General features: G+C 40.4%; 2 protein-coding genes across 17 annotated transcripts in view; both read left to right on the top strand.

The window, feature by feature from the left end:
• The window catches only part of TPH1 (tryptophan hydroxylase 1), a 50616-nt gene extending 36554 nt beyond the window's left edge, over positions 1-14062 (top strand). For 2 of the 3 annotated variants that reach the window (XM_074401199.1, XM_074401197.1), the window contains 9 exons: positions 369-469; positions 3893-3960; positions 4118-4314; positions 6647-6782; positions 7507-7633; positions 9260-9355; positions 10274-10407; positions 12082-12232; positions 13933-14062. In XM_074401199.1, coding sequence (XP_074257300.1) covers positions 369-469; positions 3893-3960; positions 4118-4314; positions 6647-6782; positions 7507-7633; positions 9260-9355; positions 10274-10407; positions 12082-12232; positions 13933-14040 — 1118 coding nt within the window. In that variant the 3' untranslated portion in view covers positions 14041-14062. Of the gene's footprint in view, positions 1-368; positions 470-3892; positions 3961-4117; positions 4315-6646; positions 6783-7506; positions 7634-9259; positions 9356-10273; positions 10408-12081 lie in introns of all 3 variants that reach the window. The other variant, XM_074401198.1, reaches the window with a different exon arrangement.
• Positions 14063-19988: 5926 nt separating this feature from the next.
• SERGEF (secretion regulating guanine nucleotide exchange factor) overlaps positions 19989-23164 on the top strand; it is a 232384-nt gene continuing 229208 nt past the window's right edge. For 5 of the 14 annotated variants that reach the window (XR_005579801.2, XM_039470744.2, XM_074401190.1 and 2 more), the window contains exon 1: positions 19992-20273. Coding sequence is in view for 12 of the 14 variants with exons in the window: in XM_039470744.2 (XP_039326678.2) it covers positions 20214-20273 (60 nt within the window). In the remaining 2 variants the exon portion in view is untranslated. Of the gene's footprint in view, positions 20274-23164 lie in introns of all 14 variants that reach the window. The other 9 variants (XM_010348895.3, XM_074401192.1, XM_074401194.1 and 6 more) reach the window with 4 other exon arrangements.

The raw sequence follows: 23164 nt of genomic DNA, 5'->3' as shown, positions 1-23164 counted from the left end.
AACTCTCCACTTTAAATACACAAAATATACACTCTTATCAGTACCACATCACACCTACTAATAGGTTTAAATGAAATATTGATTGGCTGCTTGTTTGTTATTTTCTTCCTTCGTTTTTTTCATGTCTCCATGAGTAAGCACAATTATAGGCATACCCATTTTTAGACTGCATTTTAGCCCGGGCAATAAAGTAACACCCCCGTTCTCTCTCCCTCTTCCTCTTTCTCTTTCTTCCTCTTCTTTATTCTTTTTTAAATTTAATTTTATTTTTATTATTCTTTTTTTTTTCTTTCTTTCTCTCTTTCTTTAAAAAAAAAAGATTGTCTCTTCAACTTTTAATGTTTTTTTTTTGTTATTTAATTTTACAGGTATGGAAACTGTTCCTTGGTTTCCTAAGAAGATTTCTGACCTGGACCATTGTGCCAACAGAGTTCTGATGTATGGATCTGAACTAGATGCAGACCATCCTGTAAGTTGTGTTTTTTTTTTTTTTTTTGAGACCAAGTCTTGCTCTGTTGCCCAGGCTCAAGTGCAGTGGTGCAATCTTGGCTCACTGCAACATCTGCCTCTCAGGTTCAAGTGATTCTCCTGACTCAGCCTACCAAGTAGCTGGGATTATAGCCCCGGGCCTTCATGCCCAGCTAATTTTTGTATTTTTAGTAGAGACGGGGTTTCACCATGTTTGCCAGGCTGGTCTCGAACTCCTTACCTCAGGTGATCCATCTGCCTCAGCCTCCCAAAGTGCTGAGATTACAGGCGAGCTACCGCCCTGTAAGTATTTTTCATAAATACATTTATAAAAACAATTTAAAGTGAACTAAAAATTAAGGGCAACTTTTTTACGGAAAGTGTTTTTTCTAGACTAAATGAGATATTGTTTTAATCAAGATTTCAGGAAGTGTTAGTAGACCTTCATGTTGGTGGAATTGAGACTAACTGCCTGAAAAGCATGTAGCTTTATTGATTCCAAAATATCTGTTCCATGTCCAGCATTTCTATTATTAAGAGCTATTCAAGGGGTTATACTAAAATGAAGACAGTGTCTGCAATCAGTTTTTATTTAAGTGGGCATGGGTTATTGGAAAGGGAAATAAACAGTGGGCCAGAGAAAGACTTGCCCCCAACACTGCACAGAATGATTGGTTTACTAGGCAGTTAATGAACTGGGAGATTGTTTCCTTGTAATATTGTAACATACAGGCAAGAGTTGGAGAATTAGTAGATAGAGCATTAGGCTTGTTTACAAAGCTCTAGGTTTCTGGGAGGGGAAGAGAAAAGAGAGGACAATTGTGAAGTTGAACAGACCAGGACTTTAATGTAGAGCTCTCATATATTAGCTCTGTGAATGTGACCTTTTAATACTACCTTAGACAGTCACCAGATATTCTGTCCATTTATTCCATAATCTTATTGAGTAACTATTGCAATTAGTTGCAGTACTTGCCAGAAGTGAGCTTGCAGTCTAGTTGAAATGCTAAAGCACACATATATAAACACACACAAGATAAAATGTAAAAAGGGCGCTAGGTGGCATGAAAAAATTGCTTCAAAATATACATAAGAGAGCAAACACTTCTAGCTGAAGAGATCAGAGAAAGGCAACACTTCAATTGGTATTTAAAAGATTTCGGCAAATAAGAGATGGAAAGGAAGAACAAGTCAGGAGGGAACAATATGAGCAAAGGTTCAGAGGCAAGAAAATTGGGGGCATGTTTATGAAAAGGTGAGTACATCAGTTTTACAGATCTACTAAGTCCTGCTGATTTTTACCTCCTAGGTATTTCTTAAATGTATTCTTTATTCATCCCTATGACCACATCCCTTGACTGGTCTCCCTTCCTCCAACCTTGCCACCTTCAAACACCTCCTTATACTCATTAGAATGACCTAAAACCTCAGTATGACTATTATTAATCTTCTATCTTAAAAATCACCAATGGCTCCTGGGTACATACTTAAAAGAATTGAAAACATATGTCCATACAAAAACATATACCCAAATGTTTATAGCAGCATTATTCATAATAGTAAAAAAGTGGAAACAACCCAAATGTTCATTAACTGATGAATAGATGAAGTATTGTATATTTATACAGGCAATTATTATTGGCCATAAAAAGAGATGGAATACTGCTATGTGCTACAACATAGATGAACCTTGAAAACATTATGATAAGGAAGCTAGTCACAAAAGGCCCCATATTGTATGATTCCTTTTATATGAAATGTTCAGAATAGAAAAATACATAGAAACAGAAAGTGGATTACTGGTTGCCAGGAATTGGGGAGGGTTGGGGTGGAGACGGAGATTGCTAATGAGCATGATGTTTCTTTTTGGAGTGATAAAATCTGAAATTAGATGGTGGAGATAGTTGTTTAACTCTGTGAATATACTAAAAACCACTGAATGGTTATCTTATGGTATATGAATTATATCTCAATAAAGTTGTTATTAAAAAAACACCAGTGGGTTTCCATTACTGAAAGCTAAACTCCAAGCTCCTTAATGGACCTTTAATTTGCAGACCTCAACTAGTTTTCAACATGCTCTGCTTTCCTCTCCAAGTTTGAGCAACATGGGGTTGCTTGTATTTTCTTAGGTCCAACATGCTTTTTTTTTTTTCTTTTTTTTGTTGAAATCACTGTGCTATTTCCACTCCTCTTTTGTGTCTTAACTTGGGAGTCATCACTGGGAGGCATTCACTGAGCCACACAACCCTCTTAAGTGCCATTCTGTACATATCTGTGCAATATGATGAGACACTTTTTGTATCATTTTACAATAACAGGCTCATGTAAACTCCTTTAAGCCCCAGTTTGTGCTTTGTTCATATTTGTTTTTCCAGATTTTAGCACAAATTCAGGTTATAGTAAATCTGTATTACCTTATAGATCTGTGTTAAAGGACGAATCTCGTTCTCTCTTCATAGGTGTCCCCTTCTTTCCCATTATTTGCATTTTTGGCTATTTTCTCCTGGGCCTTGGTTTTTGATTTCTTATTTATTTTATTTTATTTATTTATTTATTTTAAGATAGAGTCTCTGTCTGTTGCCCAGGCTGGGGTGCAGTGGCACCATCACACCTCGCTGCAGCCTAGAATTCCTGGGCTGAAGCCATCCTCCTGCCTCAGTCTCTTCCCGAGGAACTGGGACTACCGGCCTGTACCACCACACCTGGCTAGTTATAATCGTCATTTTAATTTCTTTTTTTTTTTTTTTTTTTTTTTTTTGTACAGATGGGGTCTTGCTTTGTTGCCCGGGGGCTGGTCTCAAACTCCTGGGCTCAAGTGATTCTCCCTCCTAGGTCTCCCAAAGCGTTGGGATTACGGGCGTGAGCCACCATGGTCAGCCATTTTGCCTAAAAAAGTTTTTTTCATGAGTATAAATTCTAATGTTACTATTTTGTCTGCTTTTAAAATCATCGTTTCTGCGAATGGTAAATATACTTGCATTTTGTGATAAAATCTAAGACTAGATTCAGTTAAGCACTATTTCAAATATTAATTCCTTTTTTATTATTAATTGCTATTACAAGTAAATATAACTGAAAATCTAGTCAAATGATTAAGGAAAAAAACCCTCACCCTTGGAAAAGAGCCATGTATTTAACCGGGATAGTGGTTTCCTTATTCTTCAAACTGTTTTATCTTGTAGCCACTATACTATTTTTTTAATCTATTATGTCTTTTATCTTTGTAGCTACTAGAGTATAAGCTGTCATGTAACATTGACTTTAAAATAAAAATGATAATAAATCTCTAAATAATGCTTGCTCATAGTAACAATTATGTAGCCCTTAATTAATAGCTCTACGAATAATGAAATGCTTCCTTAATATCATTTGTCAAGTATTTTTTAGTATGGATATTTAAAAACATGTCTTTAATTATCAGGGCTTCAAAGACAATGTCTACCGTAAACGTCGAAAGTATTTTGCGGACTTGGCTATGAACTATAAACAGTAAGTATATTTAAAAAAAATAATGTAGCCAACTTCAAGATAATAAAATAAGTGAATAGAATAAATTATGTTCATTTGGTAAGTAGAAACTGAAATAAGTGCTACTACTATTTATTAAATGCTAATTCAAAACAACTCTTTCCCTTTATCTCATTAGCGGAGATCCCATTCCAAAGGTTGAATTCACTGAGGAGGAAATTAAGACCTGGGGAACCGTATTCCAAGAGCTCAACAAACTCTACCCAACCCATGCTTGCAGAGAGTATCTCAAAAATTTACCTTTGCTTTCTAAATATTGTGGGTATCGGGAGGATAATATCCCACAATTGGAAGATGTCTCAAACTTTTTAAAAGGTAATAAGCTAGTTAATTCTTTTGTAAGAGGGTTGCTGAACTGTTTTGATCACGACAGAATTTTTTTTGAGACAGAGTCTCTCTCTCTCCTTCTGTCACTCAGGCTGCAGTGCAGTGATGCCATCTCGGTTCACTGTACCTTCTGCCTCCTGTATTCAAACGATTCTCCTGCCGTGGCCTCCCAGAGTGCTGGGACTACAGGCAACCACTATCATGCCCGGCTAATTTTTGTATTTTTAGTAGAGACAGGGTTTCGCTGTGTTGGCCAGGCTGGTCTTGAACTTCTGACCTCAAGTGATCCACCTGTCTCAGCCTCCCAAAGTGCTGGGATTACAGGTGGAGCCACCGCACCCAGCAGTGACAGCATTTTTAACAGAGGAATAAAGTATAGTCATATGGGAGGTCAGAATTTTCCCATACTCTATCCTGGTGTACTGGATCCAGGATTGGGCACCACAGTTGAGAGACAATGATAACCTGCAGCCAAGGTAGAGGAAGGTAAACAGAATTCCAAGGGGATTTGAAATTGTATCACATAAGTAAAATTTGAAGAACTCTTAGGGTTTTAACCTAGAGATTTAGAGGTTGTTATAGCTTTATTTAAATATTTGAAAGTCATCTTTATAAAAGAGGAATTACTGTGCAACTCTAAAGTAAAGGACTGTTGGATAGAAGCTACAAGCTTTTGCCCCAAAATAGAGAATATCTTGTTAAAAGAGTGATTTGAAAATAGAACAGACTTATGAGATGGTTAGTTCCTCATCCGTGGGGGTGTTTGTGCAAAAGCTCCATACCCATTTGCCAGGGATTGGGAAGAGGCGATTCAAGCATCTTGGGGAGGGTTGAAGACCTTTTCCACATGACGTTTGATAATTTTAGCAAGAAAATAGATGGTGCTAGTAGAGGCGTAAACAAAAGGTAAGGACAATTTTCCTCCTTTTAGTTCTTTATGTTTGTTTGGTTCCAGCCTCTTTAATTTTTTCTAGCTAGTATAGGAAATAAAATGAACAGTGATCTGTCTCTAAGGGCTTACAATATTTAAGAAGTATAAACATTCCCTTTTATCTCAGTAGACAATCTCTGCAGATTGCCATAGCAGAGGAAAACAAAGAAGTTATGCTGTGACTGAAGAGTTTAGTTTATTTCCATCTAAACTAGTCTGAAATTGCTATCTTTGAGTTTCTCACATAGACTTTAAAAAAATCTACCTTGAAGCATTTTCAGCAACACATTCTGCAGCCAGCCCAGGCACCAGACCCTAAGTGAACAGCTTTCAGTTTTGTATCCATAACAAAACATTTCCTCCAAATCTCGTGCAAATTTGATGGTACAACTTCATCAGCATCCTTCATCACTATTTTTCCAACATGTAGTTTTTATAGAAACCACTTAAAAATTTATAAGTGTAAAAGTTGGAAGGGGATACCTGCACTATCAAATATGGTAGACACTAGACATATTTGGTTGTTTAAAATTTAAATAACTAAAATAAATTTAAATCAAGAGGTTGGTTCATCAGTCACACTAACCACATTTCAAATGCTCAATGGCTGCATGTGGCTAGTAGTTGCCTTATTGGACAGCACAGATATGGAACATTTCTATCACTATGGACACTTTTACTGGACAGTGCAGTCTGCCCATCAGAATGGGAGCATCACAGCTGGATGGAACTGGCATACTAGAGTTGTGAGGGTTTGGAATGAATAGCAAGATTAGAGCTCACAGAGGTCTCCCAAGCCATTGAATCCTAATGGCGGCCTTTTTTTACAGTATTCATGCAGTCTTGGCTGTTAGGAGGTGGAAGAGCACTATCCAGTTTAGATAAAAGAAAGGGACTATTTTAAAGGAGATGATACTGGCTAAAAATAGCACAGCTTCAAAATGGTTCTGATTTAAGTGAATACATCTTGTTAGTGAGTTTTTACAAAAAGATGATTATCTAGGAGATAGTAAAAACCCTTCAGGGAGACAGCAAGGTGTTGCATGGCATGAGGAGATCTGAGTTCTCCTTCTACCTTTATCAACTAGTGTGTGGACTTGGGCACATTATTTGAGTCTCTGAGCCTCCATTTCATAGTTGTCACAATAAGGAGAAACATCCTTAACTCATGTTGTAAACATGAAAGGAGAAGTGATATGTAAAAGGTCTAACTCATTGCCTGGCCATAGCAAATGTCTAATAATGACTAGTTCCCCTTAATATGCATATGATAAATTTTAGTTTCCATGTCCTCCATCGAAGTGTTACTTCGTGCCACTGGCAGAACTAAAATGCTACAGTCAGGGATCTATTCTGGTAAAGATTTTCTTTTTCTCCTTTGCTTTGCAGAGCGTACAGGTTTTTCTATCCGTCCTGTAGCTGGTTACTTATCACCGAGAGATTTCTTATCAGGTTTAGCCTTTCGAGTTTTTCACTGCACTCAATATGTGAGACACAGTTCAGATCCCTTCTATACCCCAGAGCCGTAAGTACTTCTGTTTCAGCCGTGAATTCATCAAATGGTGATTTATAATAATGGCATCTACCTTATGGGGTTTTTTGGTATGTGAGGATTAAATAAATTAGCACATGTGAAGCTTTTAGAATGGTGCCTGGCATGAAACACATGTCCTATACTTTATATGTGTTAGCCATTATGATTATTAATTGACAGCCTATTAGGTGCTAGCTGCTATTTTGAGCATAGGGAATGTAACACTGAAAAAAATCAGACAAAAATTTTTGCCTGCATAGAGCTTCTATTCCAGTGAAGGATACAGATAATAAACAAACAAGTAAACATATACAAATGTTGCATCGGGTGGTGATGAGTGCCATGGAGAAAAATAAAGCTGAGAAAGGAGATGGAGGAGTGTGTAGGTGGGCGGGAGTGTGTATGTGTGTTGCTGTTTTGAAAAGGGTGCTCAGGGAAGGCCTTGCTAAGAAGGTGATATTTGAGCAGAGATCTGATTTGGGTGTGTATGTGGTGGGGTTGGAGGGTGGACGTGACACCCGGATGTCCAGAGGTATCTGATATGCACTTATATGTGTGTGTCTGTGAGTGACCAACGTTTTGAACCAAAATTGTTTATTTGATTAGTGTCCTATGTAATCCAGAGAATAAAATATTGGATTTGAATTTGATCGAATGGTTGATTATACACTTATGTTAAGTACTGCAGTGTGACAGACTTGTACCTTTATTTCAGAGATACCTGCCATGAACTCTTAGGTCATGTCCCGCTTTTGGCTGAACCTAGTTTTGCCCAATTCTCCCAAGAAATTGGCTTGGCTTCTCTTGGAGCTTCAGAGGAGGCTGTTCAAAAACTGGCAACGGTATAAATCTGGAAATAACTGTATACATCAGTAATTCTCACCTGGGATAGGGTGTTTGAGTATCTGCATAGTTTAAAAGTAAATATCCGGAATGACCATTGGAAAATTTGTCTTTGCTTGGAGGTTCCAGTGAGCCGAGATTGTGCCACTGCACTCCAGCCTGGGCAACAGAGTGAGACTCTGTCAGAAAAGAAAAAAGAAAAAGAAAAGAAAAGGGGTGGAGAGAAGAGGGGAAGGAAAAGAGAAAAGAAGGAGATGAGAAAATAAAGGAAAAGAAAAGAACATTTGGTTTTGCTCATAATCTTTTTAATTCAAATTCAATTAAAGAAGGATGTAAAATTTTCAGGTTTATCAAAAGGAGACATGAGCTTTAGAAAAGGTAGAGAAAAATAAGATTACTATAATAGGTGATCTATTTTTTATTTTCCAATAAAAAGGATAGGTTTCATTAAATTATGCTAGAATGTTTTTGAGTGCTAAGACAAGACACTGGTGGAAAGACAAAGATGACTAAGGCCTGGTTTCTACCTTTAAGGAACTTATATACCATTTGAGGAGACAGTTATGTTCAAATGAGAGAGCCCATAGCAAAGTTAACAGATTGCTCTGGGAGCATGGAGAACTTGGGGAAGGCTTCTTGGAAGAGACATCTGGATTAGCTGATGGAAAACGAGTGATGTGCTGAGCAAGGAGGGAAAGGCGTCTCAGGATGAGGGCACGCAAGGAAAGACAAGGAGGTGCTTGGTGTGTCTGGGGAAACAGCGAGAAGCAGAAGCAGACTGTCCCAGGATGAGGAAGACAGTGCGAAATAGAACAGTGCTTCTAAAACTGTGGTTTGGGGACCCCTGGGATCCCTGAGATTCTTTCGTGGGGTCCTTGAGGTCAAAATAAAAGATCCATTCAAAGCGCACAGTGGATTTTAATGAAATGGGCAGTTCATTGACATAATTCAGATTCTGCATTGCAGTTGAAGTATAAGAAACTCTACACAATTGTTAAGTCTTCATACAGGGTAAAAGAAGAATATCCACAACTCTCTGAAAAGACGCTTAAAATATTCAACCCTTTTCTAACTGGAAACCACATGAAGCTGATGTAACTCATGTACTCAAACAGTATATCCCAAAAGGTTAAATACAGAAGCAGATATAAGACTCCATCTGTCTTCTAGCCACACATTAAAAAGATTTATAACATTGTAAAATGATGCTACTTTTCTTACTTTTTTGTGTTTTATAATATAGTTATTTTTTATTAGCATTATTTATGTTACCAAAAAATGAGTGTATTAAAATTTAAAATTAATTAGCAAGCATTTCCCCTCAGTTTTAATTTTAATATGACTAATCTAGCTAGTGATACCAACACACACACACACACACACACACACACACACACACACACACACAAAGCTTTGGGGCCCTCTAATTTTTAATAATATGTAAAAGTCATCAGAACAGAAGTTTGAGAAGTACTAGGTTAGAATGAGGCCAGATTGTAGAAAGACTTGTGAACTAGGCTGGGATTTTAGACTTTATTCTGGGGTACTTTGGGTCAGTGACTAAGAATTGTAATTTGCTTAAGCTGAATTCTTCAGTGTGTGAGAATATTGACGTTCTTTTGCAGTGCTACTTTTTCACTGTGGAGTTTGGTCTATGTAAACAAGATGGACAGCTAAGGGTCTTTGGCGCTGGCTTACTTTCTTCTATCAGTGAACTCAAAGTAAGAATTGTAAATCTTTGCATGTAACCATATTCACCTAATTTAATTGATAAAACCTGAAATAGTTTTTGGTTTTGAATAAAAACTTACTATGGAAAGTACTTGGGGCTGTCACTAATCATTACCTGAATGTATTTTTCTCTATTTCCCAATTATCTATTATATAATCTAAATGTATATAATATCAGAATTTTATCAGGGAATTTATGGGGAACAGCAAGCTTTCTTTTGCTTGAGTATACTGTGGGTTGAATAGAGCTATGGGAAATAAGTTTGGAATTGTAGGTTGGGGCCATTGCATTAGTAATACACACACACGTGAAATATTTTGATATATTTCTGTTATATATGAAATGCTATATGTATAATATATTTAAAATAAATAGTGTTTTGAAGTCTTTGCTTACAAAGTCTTGCTGTTCCCTTACCATTTCTGATATGCCAGCAATAACTTCTATAATTTCTAGGGAATTCTTTGAGATTTATTATTTATCCAATGAATAAATAAACCTATGTTTGTTGAATAATGAATGTGTGTGAAACACCATTCAAGGTACTGTCTTGCTTTCAGGGAGCACTTAGTGGGTATATAAGTCATATATAGGAATAACTAGTGCTGGGTTGAAAGCTGGTGCCATAATGCAGGAATAAGTAAATAAAGATCCTTGGGTGCCTTTTACACAAAGAAGAGAGGAAGACCAAAGCCATGGAGATTATCTTGGGGGCATTTACGAGAAAGAGCAAATCATTTCTTCTGCTGTAGTATACTGTGGGTTGAATAGAGCTATAGGAAATAAGTTTGGAATTGTAGATTGGGGCCATTGCATTAGTAATATGTTAGAGGTGTGCCAATTATGGAAGTTGCATGATCTATGAAAATAGGGATTATTCTTTATTCACTGACTCTTTGTCTTCTAGCATGCACTTTCTGGACATGCCAAAGTAAAGCCCTTTGATCCCAAGATTACCTGCAAACAGGAATGTCTTATCACAACTTTTCAGGATGTCTACTTTGTATCTGAAAGCTTTGAAGATGCAAAGGAGAAGATGAGGTACAGTATATCTTCTTCATGCCTCCATTTTCTTCAGTGAAAGATCAGCCCCATGATGGTAACAGGTCACAGAAGTAAGCAGCTAGATAATTTGAAGCCCACAAGGAGCCTTCTGTCTGTAATACATCTTCCTTTCATAACAAGTATCTACAGTATGTTGTGTATAAGGATTTTGCATAGTTGCAAATATGAATCAGATACATTGAGAAGTTATTTTCTTTCCAATTCTTCCAATCAGAGATTTTAGTAGTCTAATAGGGAAAGTACATTACATGCAAATTACTATATAACAACATGGAAAGTGACAAGAGTCTTGGAGAAATACAGATGAAACATTGTTCTGCATTTTATTCAAGAACAATTCATTTCAGCTGGATGAACAGGGTAATCTTAATGTTATTTGAGAAAGGACTTGAAGGATAGGTAATATTTAGATGTATTAAATTTTAGGCTGTGAGATAGCTTGAAAAAAGGGTCTAGATGTTGAAAAATATAGGAGATATGTACAACTCAATCAAAGCTACACTTTATTAATCAGCTAAGTGTGTGATGAAGAAAGGTGGATATTGGAGGAAGAGAAACTTTTTAGAAGATTCTTGCAACACTTCCGGTGAAAACAAATGCCTGAACTAAGACAGAAGTAGTAGGAAAGGAAAAGTCTTTCAAAGCAGAATCAATGAAACAACTTTGAGTGGAAGGGGTCATGAGGTCACATTGTGGTGATGGGGATAGATAGGGGTTGAAGTAATAGTCCTTGTCTTCCAGAGAAGCCATTAGTTGGGGAGTTAGGCCATTTACTAAACCAAATAATAATGCTATCAGGGATTCCTCTAGCATAAATGGCACCTTTATGCAAATTAGAAAAGGGGGTCCCCTCTGTGTAGATCAGGTGGATTATGAGTTGGATTTCAGCTGCTACTCATGTACATTTGTCCTCAGCTGCACATTTATCCCTAGGAGTCCTGAACATGATTGTTCTTGGGGGTTCCAATTGAGAGTTTCAAACAGTGGTTTGATAAAGGAGGCAGAACCTTAATGCTTAAAAAAAGGGCAGACTTTAGGTCATTTGAAAGGAGCCTAGAGGGAAACATTCTAAGCAGAAAAAATATAAGTATGCACAGAGTAGGACCATTCCTAGTCTATTTTGGGGTGTGTGAGTATGTGTGTGTCTGTATGTGTTATATGTTAGATAAACACACAGGTTACATGTGTAGGTAAGTATAGTTATATAAGGCATGATTGTTACTATGTGGTCAAGTGTTGTAATGAAACAGTTTTATGTCTACTGATAAAACTACAGTAGTTTGTTTCCTTACTGTAGTCAAGAGATGTATACATTCATAAATGATTAATAAATCAATTTATGGAATCTTTCCCTAGTAATGCCAGGGTTTTACAGCTGCTTTATAACCCAAAGTAGTTATAACTATTTTATAACTCTATAACTATTTTCTGTAGTTATAAAATAGTTATAACTACTTTAGTTTTCACACTTGCATGGGATTCCAGGGGGCCTCTGCAAATGCAGTGTAGAGAAGTAGGTCAGATTGGTTGCACGCATATCTCACAAAGATTTGTCTTTTGCCTAGTATGTGAAATAGGTTCTGTTGTTTGTTTAGTTTTCATCATTCATCCCCTAGAAATTGATTGTCTCTCATTTGTTTTCTTAAATAGAGAATTTACCAAAACAATTAAGCGTCCATTTGGAGTGAAGTATAATCCATATACACGGAGTATTCAGATCCTGAAAGATACCAAGAGCATAACCAATGCCATGAATGAGCTGCAGCATGATCTTCATGTTGTCAGTGATGCGCTTGCTAAGGTCAGCAGGAAGCCAAGTATCTAACAGTAGCCAGTCCTAATCCAGGAGCATTTGAGCATCAACTTGGAGGCCTCTGGGCCGTCTCTTGCTTTTCTTTTTTTTTTTTTTAAATTTTACTTTAGGTGTATACTATATCCAGCATTTCTCCCCGTGTTATCCCTCCCCACCTTCCCGACCCTCTACTGTCCCTCCCCTACCCCCCGCAACTGCCCTCAGTGTGTGATGCTCCTCTCCCTGAGTCCACGTGTTCTCATTGTTCAACACCCACCTAGGAGTGAGAAAATGCAGTGTTTAGTTTTCTGCATCTCTTGCTTTTCTTGAAAACCTGATCCTGGAGGGACAGCATCTTCTGGCAAACAATGTTATCAAATCCCACTCCTTAATGAATCACTAGTCTTTGAAAATTTGTACCTGGATATTCTATCTACCACTTTTTTTTGTTGTTTAGTTTTCTTTTTTTGGTAACAGCTTCAATGAGACGATTTGTTTACCATACAAGTCACTGATCACCCATTTTTAATAGAGAAGTCATTTGACCGAATAGATAGATCTAGTCTCAGCCTAACTCTATTTTCCCCAATCCTTCTTGAGTAAAATGACCCTTTATGATCATTTAGAATACCTTGAGGAGTATTATGGCACTGACTCATATTGTTACCTGAGATCCCCTTATTTCTAAAGTATCTATTACTTATTGCTGAATTTGTGTCAAGCTCAATCACATTCATACAGCAAAATTTAATAGGAGACCAGCTGTCTTTGTTGCTAGCAGGAGCAAAAGTATAGAGACCTTTGTACATGAAGCACACCTAGTAAAGACCAAGTAGTCTAGTTTCAAGTGTAGTATCTTGCAGGGAAATAGGAGTAGCTAAGCCTGGAAAGGTTGATTGGGGCATAATCATTAAGACCAGGCTATGAATTTGAGACTTTATTTGTTGGCACTAGGGAGCCTCTTCCCAAGTAACTATCTTCCTGGAAACTTTGTTTTCTTTCAATGACATCACATGATACTGGTTTTATTCTAGACCATGCATCCCCAAACTTTTTACACGGGGGGCCAGTTCACTGTCCCTCAGACCGTTGGAGGGCCGCCACATACTGTGCTTCTCTCACTGACCACCAATGAAAGAGGTGCCCCTTCCTGAAGTGCGGTGGGGGGGCTGGATAAATGGCCTCAGGGGGCTGCATGTGGCCCGCGGGCCGTAGTTTGGGGACGCCTGTTCTAGACTATCTATCCTACTCATGGGTCCAAGGGAAACTTAGTGGAGATGCAACTTGCATGGGGCTGTACTCAGAACTCAGACATGTGGTCCTAGGTATCATAACGGGATTGTCCCCAGATTAACAGGAAGCATTGTTATCAAAGGGAGAGTTCAAACTGAGAGAGATGAGAAAAGCGCAAAGTGAAAGACAGAAAAACAGTGCTGAGTACTTTATTTCTAAGGTATAAGGTGAGGCCATAAACAGGAAGCCATGCAGTGAGAGTAGAAGCTACAGAAAAGGGGAGGAAATAGAATGTCAGAAAGGTCAAGAAGAGCAGTTTGGGACTGAGACTGTAAGTAACGTAAGGATTTCAAGGACTGGTTTTTATGCAGAGTCAGCTGTGTAGCATAAGGAGTAAGCAGTCCTGTTATAAATGGGTGAAGCTGGACTCCAAAATACAAGCTTGTGTCTTTTAATTTGCCCCATTCCTCCTCTAGTCACTAAATGAAGATGTTCTTCCAGTTCCTGTCTTTGGACTTCGTCTCTTTTTGCTGTCTTTCTATGGGGAATGTCATCCAGATATATCACTTGAGTTCTTATTTTAAATGACTCCATTTGCAGTTATAACCCTGACATCTTTCTTGAATTTTTTTTGCCTCTTAATTCCAACTAATTCCTGGATGTCCATGTAGATGTCTCATAATTTAGGCCAATGCTGTACAACTTCATGTGACCCATCCACACAGAATGAATAGGGGTTGTATAATATGGTAACTCTGTCATGTATCTCAAATTGACCATGTCTATATAGGAACTCGGAATCACTTGAATATCACGCTCCATCAGCTTCCTCTCCCAGTATTTAATTTCCATGAATGGTATATTAAACATCATATTTACAATCATTTTCAGGTGTAATCACCTACTTAAAAAAACTATGCTTTTTTTTTCACATAAATTGTACACCATTTAACATGCTTTATTTCAACAGACTACTAGATCTTTTAGTACTTCTTAGACCTCAAAATAAATTATCAAAAACTTTGTATTTCACGTCATATTATATAAGGAAATATAATTTGGAAGAAGAATTCATGCTGTTTTAAATTTTTACGTTACTTATACTTTAATAGCTAATCAATTCTTAAGTATACGTTTGATGGTAAACAGATGCTAGTGAATCTGGAATCATTTGAAATATTGATGAGCTGATTTATAGTTTGGTTGCAAGGAAATCTATTGTAAGCAAATCCTAATAGACAGCAAATCTTAGAACATGTAGAAAAAGAGAAAGTAAAAAACAAATAGCAAATAACACAAATTATGCATACTATATATGGTTATTTTTATACAATTTTGATCATGATGAAGAATCATACTTATTAAATTTTAAAATAATGATGTTTAAAATCACTCTATGACTAAAGCACATGAAAATAAATGTTAAAAATACAACCAGTATAATTCACAACTTCAGAACAATGGAAATTTTTGATGACGGATTTCAGTTCTTCTCACTTCTGGGGATTTGTGATATTTGGTAAATCAGGAGTCCTGAGAGTCTTAGAATTTTCATGCATTTTAAATATATGTCTTCAAAGCATCTAGGAATATGTAAATAGTTACCCAAATGTGAGAACAGAATTGAACTAAAAGCTTCATTCATAATTTTATTTGTTTATTTTTTAGATAGAGAATTTAGAATAGTCTTACTCTGTTGCTCAGGTTGAAATGCAGTTGTGTGATTTCAGTTCACTGCAACATGGGATTACAGGCATAAGGCACCACGCCTGGCTAATTTTTTTTTTTTTTTTTTTTTTTTTTTTAGTGGAGATGGGGTTTCACCATGTTGGCTAGGCTGGTCTCGAACTCCTGACCTCAGGTGATCCATCCACCTCAGCCTCCCAAAATGCTGGGATTATAAGCGTGAGCCACCATGCTCAGCTGGTTTATAATTCTTTATCAGTGAATCATTATTCAAAGACATAGTTAATATCCTACTGACTTTTTAAGGATGCTCAAAAGCTGGTCTTCAGAATGCCTGCATTTCTTTACCTACGTATTTTGTCATTTGGAGTTATACAAGTAGTAACAACCTACCAAAATATACCTAATTATTGTTAGTTTTTAAGTTGGCTTCAAAATTAAAAAAAGAAAAAAAATCCAGGAATTTTGTAAAGGAATATATAATAAAGTCCATATGTTAATTCCTAGAAAGTGTTTAAGATACTGTGGTCTATTTTGGTGTAGTCTTTGTTTTACTATGTAATATACATTTATGATTTACAAGTTTGTTATTCAATGGGATAATAAATGAACACAAAATTTATGTTCTTAACCAGTATTTACTTTTTTTTAAACATATGGTAAAAATTGATTTGAACTTATATTAGCAGTTTTATTAATTTAAGAAATCCATTATGTCTTTATACTTCTTGAAAAGCCTATGAATATAAGATAGAAGCCAACATATCTGGAACCCGGTAACCACTTTTCAGAGTTTTTGGTAAAGTCTCAGTTGCATGTTACTGCTGACGAAAAGAGTCAAACATTGTAAAGCATTTCAAGAGATTTATTCTGAACCAAATATGAGTGACCATGGCCCATGACACCGCCCTCAGGAAGTCTTCAGAACATGTGCCTGAGGTCATTAGGGTGCAGCTTGGATTTATACATTTTAGGGAAACATGAGACTTCAATCAAATACATTTATAAGATACATTGGCTGAGTCCAGAAAGCTGGGATAACTCAGAGTGTTGGGTGGGAGGCTTATAGATTATAGGTAGCTTTAAATTTTTCTACTTGGCAATTAATAGAAATGTCTGGGATGCTATAAAAGGTTGCAGAGACCAAAGTTTCAACATGCAGATGAAGCCTCCAGATGACAGGCTTCCAAGAGAATAGCTTGTAACCGTTTCTCAACAGACTTAAGGTCTGTGTAGATGTTAGTGCTGGAGAGGTATAATGAGACATGTATGTGACCCCCACATCCAGTTATGGCCTCAATGGGTCTTTCAGGTTAAATTTTAGAGCGCCCTACCTAGAAGAAAGTCCATTCAGATGGTTGCGGGGGGCTTCGAATTTTATTTTTGGTTTACATTCCTCATCTGTAAAATGAACTAAGTCTACTACACTGGATTACTGAAGAAATTATTCTGCATGAGGAATTTGTAAAAAAAAACCTCATTTTCCACTCATAAAGAATTATTAATACGATCACTCTCTTAACAGATATCCCCCCTTAGCTTCTGGATGATTTTATCTTTCACAAGAGGGGATTGTTTTTTGCTTCTAGTAGGCAATATACAATGGCACAGTAAAGCCTTAGTCCAATTAGGGATTGAGTGAAAGAGAAGCTGAACTTCAGTCTTTTTGAGGGCTGGTCTATTTCCAGTGTACCTTGACTTTTAGGGTGTAGCCCATTAGGGATCCCAAGTGAAAGCTATGAGTGTGTACCAGGGGTTCTCCTTGGGGGCTCTGGACTCCCACTTTTGTCCCCTCCTTCACATTCACCATCCCCACCTCCCATCCCTACCCTATGAGATTGCTGGAAGTACTGCTCAGCTTCTCAGTGCTGATTCCAGCCCAGTTTCCTAGCCTCCAAGACATTGCTTATAATTAGTAAGTGCTTCAAGGAGAAAAGCAGTTCCAAATATACTCTCTCAGTTTCCAGATCTTGGCCCTTCAAGTTTTTGCTGCTTTGATAGCTCTCCAATGACTTGAAACAGATTTTAAAAATATTTTCTGTCAACTTTTCTAGTTGTTTTTCATGAGAGAATAGGCTTGCAGCTAGCTAATTTTCCTTTATCAAAAGTAGAAAACTAACCTTGAATAACTTCTTTGAGCTTCAGTTTTCTCATCAATAAAATAATGATCCTGGCCAGGCAAGGTAGCTCACACCTGTAGCCCCAGCTACTTGGGAGGTTGGGAGGATCATTTGAGCCCAGGAGGTTAGGTGGAGGCTGCAGTGAGCCATTATCATGCCACCTGCACTCCAGCCTGGGCAACAGGGGGAGAACCTGCCTCAGAAAAACAAAATAATATAAAATAAAATAATACTCCTAACAGCATTTACCATACTAGTGTTATTGGGACAATCAAATGAAATAATCCAATGGGAAAAATTTCCTAACCTTTACGATACAGAGATGCAGTCTGTATGTTCCCAAATTCTTTATACTCTCCTCTTTCGAGGAGACAAGGCATCTGAAATTGAAGCCATTAAATGGTTTAAATCTAGTCCCATTCAGGAACTGCAATTCAGCCAGGCTGCTTATGGGAAGAACTAGGAAGTGGTGAGTACATAGCTAAAATAGTTGCAACATCTCAATACTTCCAATAAATTATATTAAGGGATCTAACGTGATAAGATAACTGTAGGTTAGTTAAAGTATTGATGCTTGTACATTCAAGGGGTGAAGTCAGAGAACAGCTATGTTCTCCCAGACCCTCTATTAACACTGGCTCTGAAGATAGTTCTTTCTTGCCCCTCTGGGTGAAATCTCAGGTTGCTGCCTCGACTTTTCTGCCTGCTCACAGGTAATAAAAAGTGCTTAGCTTCTAATTTTCATTTCTCTCTCTCTCTCTCTCTCTCTCTCTCTCACACACACACACACACACACACACACACACACACACACTTTCTCATTTCAATATTTAAAAGGGCTAGTCCTGTGAAAAACTAAAAAACAAACTTTAAGGTTGAAGCTTTTTTTCTTCTCTAGAACTGGGTTGGGGAGAAGTAGAGGGAAGGAGGTAAGAAGGAGGAAAGTTCTCTTTGGTCTGATACTGTTGTGAATTGGCATCAGTGCTTTCTGAACTTGGTTAAGTATTTCATGCTGGCATTTTCTTGTGGGCATTTTGGAAGACCTTCCCACCTTCTTATTCCTTGGGATCTCTTGATGTGGGTAAATGTATCTCGCTGGGCTGTTAAATTCATCTCCCTCACCCTCAAGGAATCTAGTGATCACTCTCCTGTGGGTGTCACTTCACCCTTCCAGTAATTCCCTTGGACAAGGTCTAAGACCATCCTCCGGCCAGTTTGCTCGTGTATAGGAAATACATGGGAAATGGACAGTTTTTATTTTGAAAAACTGGGTGTGAAAGACCTCCCCAAAGCATCAGTCTGTCTTTGCTCAGCTATTAGAGTAGATATCCAGCCACAAGCCCTTGTACTTCTCAGCACAGATTGGACAGAAGCCTGCCGGGGTCTTATTCTAGAGGCATGCATGCCAAGCTCTCTCAGGGACCCAGCTGAAGTACCTTTCCTTGGACATGAGATGGGTGAGACCCACATCACATTGATAATTGTGGCCACATATCCTACTACAATTCTTTCTGGCCTCTCAACCTCTTTTGTAGACTGAAAGTCATACACTGGTTTCTACACAGCTGCTTTGCAAGTCCTGCTTTGGTGGTCTTGCACCTTACTTTATGATATAGGAATAACTCACTTGTTGCTCAGCCAAAACTGGGCGGGGAAGAGTCCCATTTTTACATTCTGTTACACATGCTTCAAAGAAATGGTCAGCACAAAAAAGCCCACTTGTAAGACAGTCAGCAAGCATGGTATAGCTTCTGCACATTCAGATCCCTAGAGAAGAAAGACCTGTTTTGTCTCTCCAAAGTTTGCCTTTTTCTTGGTATGATCATCAACGTTCTCCAGATGCCACAGGTTGGAGAGGCGAAGGTGATGGGCTGCCTTCAAGTGGTCTTACAGACAGAAACTCCTAGGAGTGGGTGGAGTGAAAGAATAGGAAAGGAGAGTGTAAGAGCTCACTCAGGACACCTCCCACAAGCTAAGGCGTGAAGGGTGGAGTGCCGGAGCGGGTGTCAGCAGAGGGGCCAAGGGCTACGAATGTGGATGATCATCTTTAATGTGACCCCATGTGTTCTGTATTCCCAATAGGCAGTGCCATAGTTTCCCCCAGGCAAACTGAACGTATTTAACTCCCACCAGCAACACGACACTGTCTGGGAAAAGACATTTTATATGGAAATGTTCGTTGGGTGAAAGTTATCCGGCATTAATAGAATGAGCACAGGGCCGTGCCCAGAGCGCGGAGGCTGCCCCAGCAGGAGCCGACGCTAACCAGCCTCCCCCATTCAGCGTCGCGAGGCGCGGGTTGTCTCTCCACGCCAGGTGTAGAAGGCGACACCCGCGACGTGCCACTCAGCTCGCCTCCCAAGGCGCCCCCTCCGATGTTTGCGAACGCAGACTAAAGCGGGCTCCCGACAGCCGCGCCCGAGACGCCGCGCAGGACACTGCCCGCCCCCTCAGGCTCCCTTTCCTGCTCCCGCCAATGGTGATGCCATCCCAGCCCCTCTGGGCTGTGGTGGGACTCCAAGGAGACAAAAACGCGAAGGAGCTTTGTGAACTGTGGCGCGCAGTGCGCCTGCATGCAACATGAAATGAGGACTAAAAATAAAGCGTGCGAGGGGGTGGAGCGAGAGGCTGAGCGGCCCAGCGCGGCAGCAGGCTGCGGGAGGGGACGTTGCGAGCGCGCCGGGGCGGGCCGACTGGGAGGGGGCTCCGGGGCTGTCGTCCGGCCCCGCTCGTCACGGGTCCCTGGCGGCCGGAGGGCGCGGCCGCACCTCCTCTCTAGGCCCGCGGGCCCCTTCCCACCACAGACCTCCCCCCGCGCCCACGCGATCCCGCGTCCCCGGTCCCGTCCTCGAGCCAGGGCCTCCCGCGCCCACCAGTCCCCAACAAGCCCCGCCCCCGTGCGATCCCTCCCGGAAGCGCCGGCGGAGCGTCCTCGCGTGGAGCGCCCTCGCATGGAGCGCGAGCCCAGCGCCTCGGAGGCCGCCCCCGTGGCGGCCGCGCTCTTCGCCTGGGTACGTGACTCCGCCCCCGGGCCAGGGCCGGCTCTGAGGGGCGCCGGGACGTGGGAGCTCCGGGCCTCGGCGTGGGTAGTTCGGTGGCTGGGCGGCCGAGGTCCGAGTCGGGCTCCGGGTGGGAGGTTCCTGGGCTGGGAGCGGAGGAGGAGCGGGCAGGGAGGGAAGGGTCTTCGCGGTCGACTTAGGGGCCTGCGGGCTGGTGGGGTCGGGGCCGGAGGGGCTGTGGCGCCGGGAAGAACCTGCCTCCGGGCGATCCTGTCTCGGGGCTGAGCGTCTGGTTCCGCGAGAGCCCTTCGGCCCGGCAAGCGCCTGGAAGACAGCGCGGCGGGCTCGGTGGAGAGGATCGCCCGGTCCCAGAGCCCCGTGGGGACACCTGTGCTCCCCAGCCTCCTGATGCCTGGAGGATGGAGGCCCTGTCCCGGCCGGGCGAGAACATCCTTTGGATGTGAGGCCTGCGGTGTTTGGCCGCGCACACCGCACAGACCCTGCCTATTTGCTGATACTCTGCTGTGACCAGTGCTTGCCTGTCTTGCGGGAGTTGGGTTGCTGTTGGTTTGACGGGAGCATTGGGAGAGACAGGGTGATCCTGATGTGTGTCCGGGAGAGAGGAGGGTTCGTGCACCGGAGTGTGGCAGGCAGGTGACCAGCATGCATGGGAACAAGCAGTTGCTGCGTCTTGTGCTGCTCCATAGCACGTATCACAGTTGTAATGATGTGTATAATTTATTATTAACGTCAATCTTCCTGGCTAGAAAGTAAGTGTGGTAAGAGTGGATGCTGTGCCAGTGCCTCTCCTGGCGTCTGGCACATTGAAGGTACCCAGTAAATACCTGCTGACGAATGAATGAAGGAGTATATGTGTGCCTAGCCATGTGCTGGTGGTTTGGAAAATACACTTGAGTGAAAGACTTCCAGCTCTTATGTTGGGGAGAGCAAAATTATAACCGGTATTGCTGTAAAAATCAGTATTAATTGATCAGTTTTTAAAGATGTCATGATCAGTAAAGGTGAGCACTTGTTGAATGTGGGGCTGCAGTTTGGCAGGAGGGAGAGAGCATGCTGTGGCCTGCGGTAGTCTGACTGGCTGGGCATCTTGGAGGTGGCCCGGGAGCTGGGAGTGGAGTTGGGGATTGAATTTTCTAGGCAGGAGACTGGCGTCTGTGTAGACAGACGAAACATCGGACAGAAACAACTGTTAATATTCGGTCTTGTCTGTACTGAAACAGAAATACTTGTTTTAGTACAGACAAGGCCGAATATTAGAGATTTTAAAATATGTTTAATAGATTGTTGAACGTCACCCTACTGCTGTGTTTGGAGGCTTGGTGGTGTGTTTTTGCTGCTGCATAATCTGAAATTGGGTCGGGGGTGTGTTGGTTGGCTAAGGCTGCCAGAACGAAATACCACACAACGGAGGCTTAAACAACAGACATTTATTTTCTCACATTTCCGGAGACTAGAAGGCCAAGATCAAGGTTTGAGTAGGTTTGGTTTCTCCCGAGGCCTTTCTCTGGCTTGCAGATGGCCGCCTTCTCACTGTGTCCTCACATGGCTTTTTCCACTGTATCCTCACATGGCTTTTTCTGTGTGTGTGAGCATCCCTGGTGTCTCTTCTTGTAAGGACACCAGTCATATTGGATTAGGGCCCCACCCTTATGACCTCATTTAACTTTAACTGCCCCTTTAAAGGCCCTCTCTCCAAATACAGTCGCATTTGGAAAGATTAGGGCTTCAACATGTGAATTTTGAGGGACTAAAGTTCAGTCCACAAGAAGGGGATTTACCTTTTGAGGGGTGTGTGTGTGTGTGTGTGTGTGTGTGTGCATGCGTGCACATGTGTACATATGTGATATGTCTGGAGTGTTTGTAAGGAAGAAAGGCTAATAACAGTTGTAATTGGTTGTATTAAATTTTACTTTGTCTTGCTTTATCCTGGAATTAGGGCCTCTGGCAGCATCAAAAAAATTGGTACCATAATTTGAACCTCAGAGTGCCCATGTGCCATAGTACCTTTCTCCCATGTGTTCAGCAGCCTTGCACCCCTGGTAATGGGACAGCCACAGAGATCTCAGGGCTGACCAAGAAATCCTGTGAATGTATACTCTATATTCTCCTTCATGCTGAGCAATAGTCTTTCATAGTCTTACATTCATTCCCCATATAAATATATTTACATCTTCTTTCGGCTGGCACAGTTTCAGATGCAGGGGAAGTAGCAGTGAGCAAAGCAGAGTTCCTGCCCTCCTGGAATTTAGTTTCTAAAAGGGGAGGTTTACAGTATTTCCAGTGATTTCCTCTTTGGTCAAGTAAACATATATAATGTAACATCAAGAAGTGGCATGAAGAAAAATGAAGTAGAAAATGAGTGATATGGGGATGCTATTTTAGATAAAGTCATACAGTTAACCTCCTGCCAGGTAAGCTCTGGGCTTTTTCACCATATATTCTTTTTTTTTATTTTTTTAAAGAGACATAGTAAGGTATAGTAAAAGGAGCAGGGCATCTGACTGGTTGCCTACACAGATGGAACTATGGAAAGTTAACTTAGCCTCTCTGAGCCTTAGTGTCTTCCTCTGTAAAATGGGAGTGATAATGTCCTTCTTAGTTGTTGTGAAGATTAAAGGTCAATGCAAAGTGTGGAGAGAAGCACTCAGCAACTGGTAGCTAATATTGTCCCCATGAGCTTCTGGGACTTATGCCCCTGCCATGGCTTACTCTTCCACCTCTGAGCCCTTGCAGCCCAGGATGGCCATGAAATAGACTATAGGGAGAAGGATTTTGTATATATGTGTGTATTTTTTGGTAATTATTTTACATTACCTTTCCTCATTCAGGTGTCTTCAAAAACAAACATATGTAAAAGATTTTACTTCTCATCTCCAGGAAGA

This window comes from Saimiri boliviensis, chromosome 6, assembly GCF_048565385.1.
Source record: "Saimiri boliviensis isolate mSaiBol1 chromosome 6, mSaiBol1.pri, whole genome shotgun sequence".
NCBI classification, from domain to species: domain Eukaryota; kingdom Metazoa; phylum Chordata; class Mammalia; order Primates; family Cebidae; genus Saimiri; species Saimiri boliviensis.
This window is presented reverse-complemented; position numbering and strand designations above follow the sequence as displayed.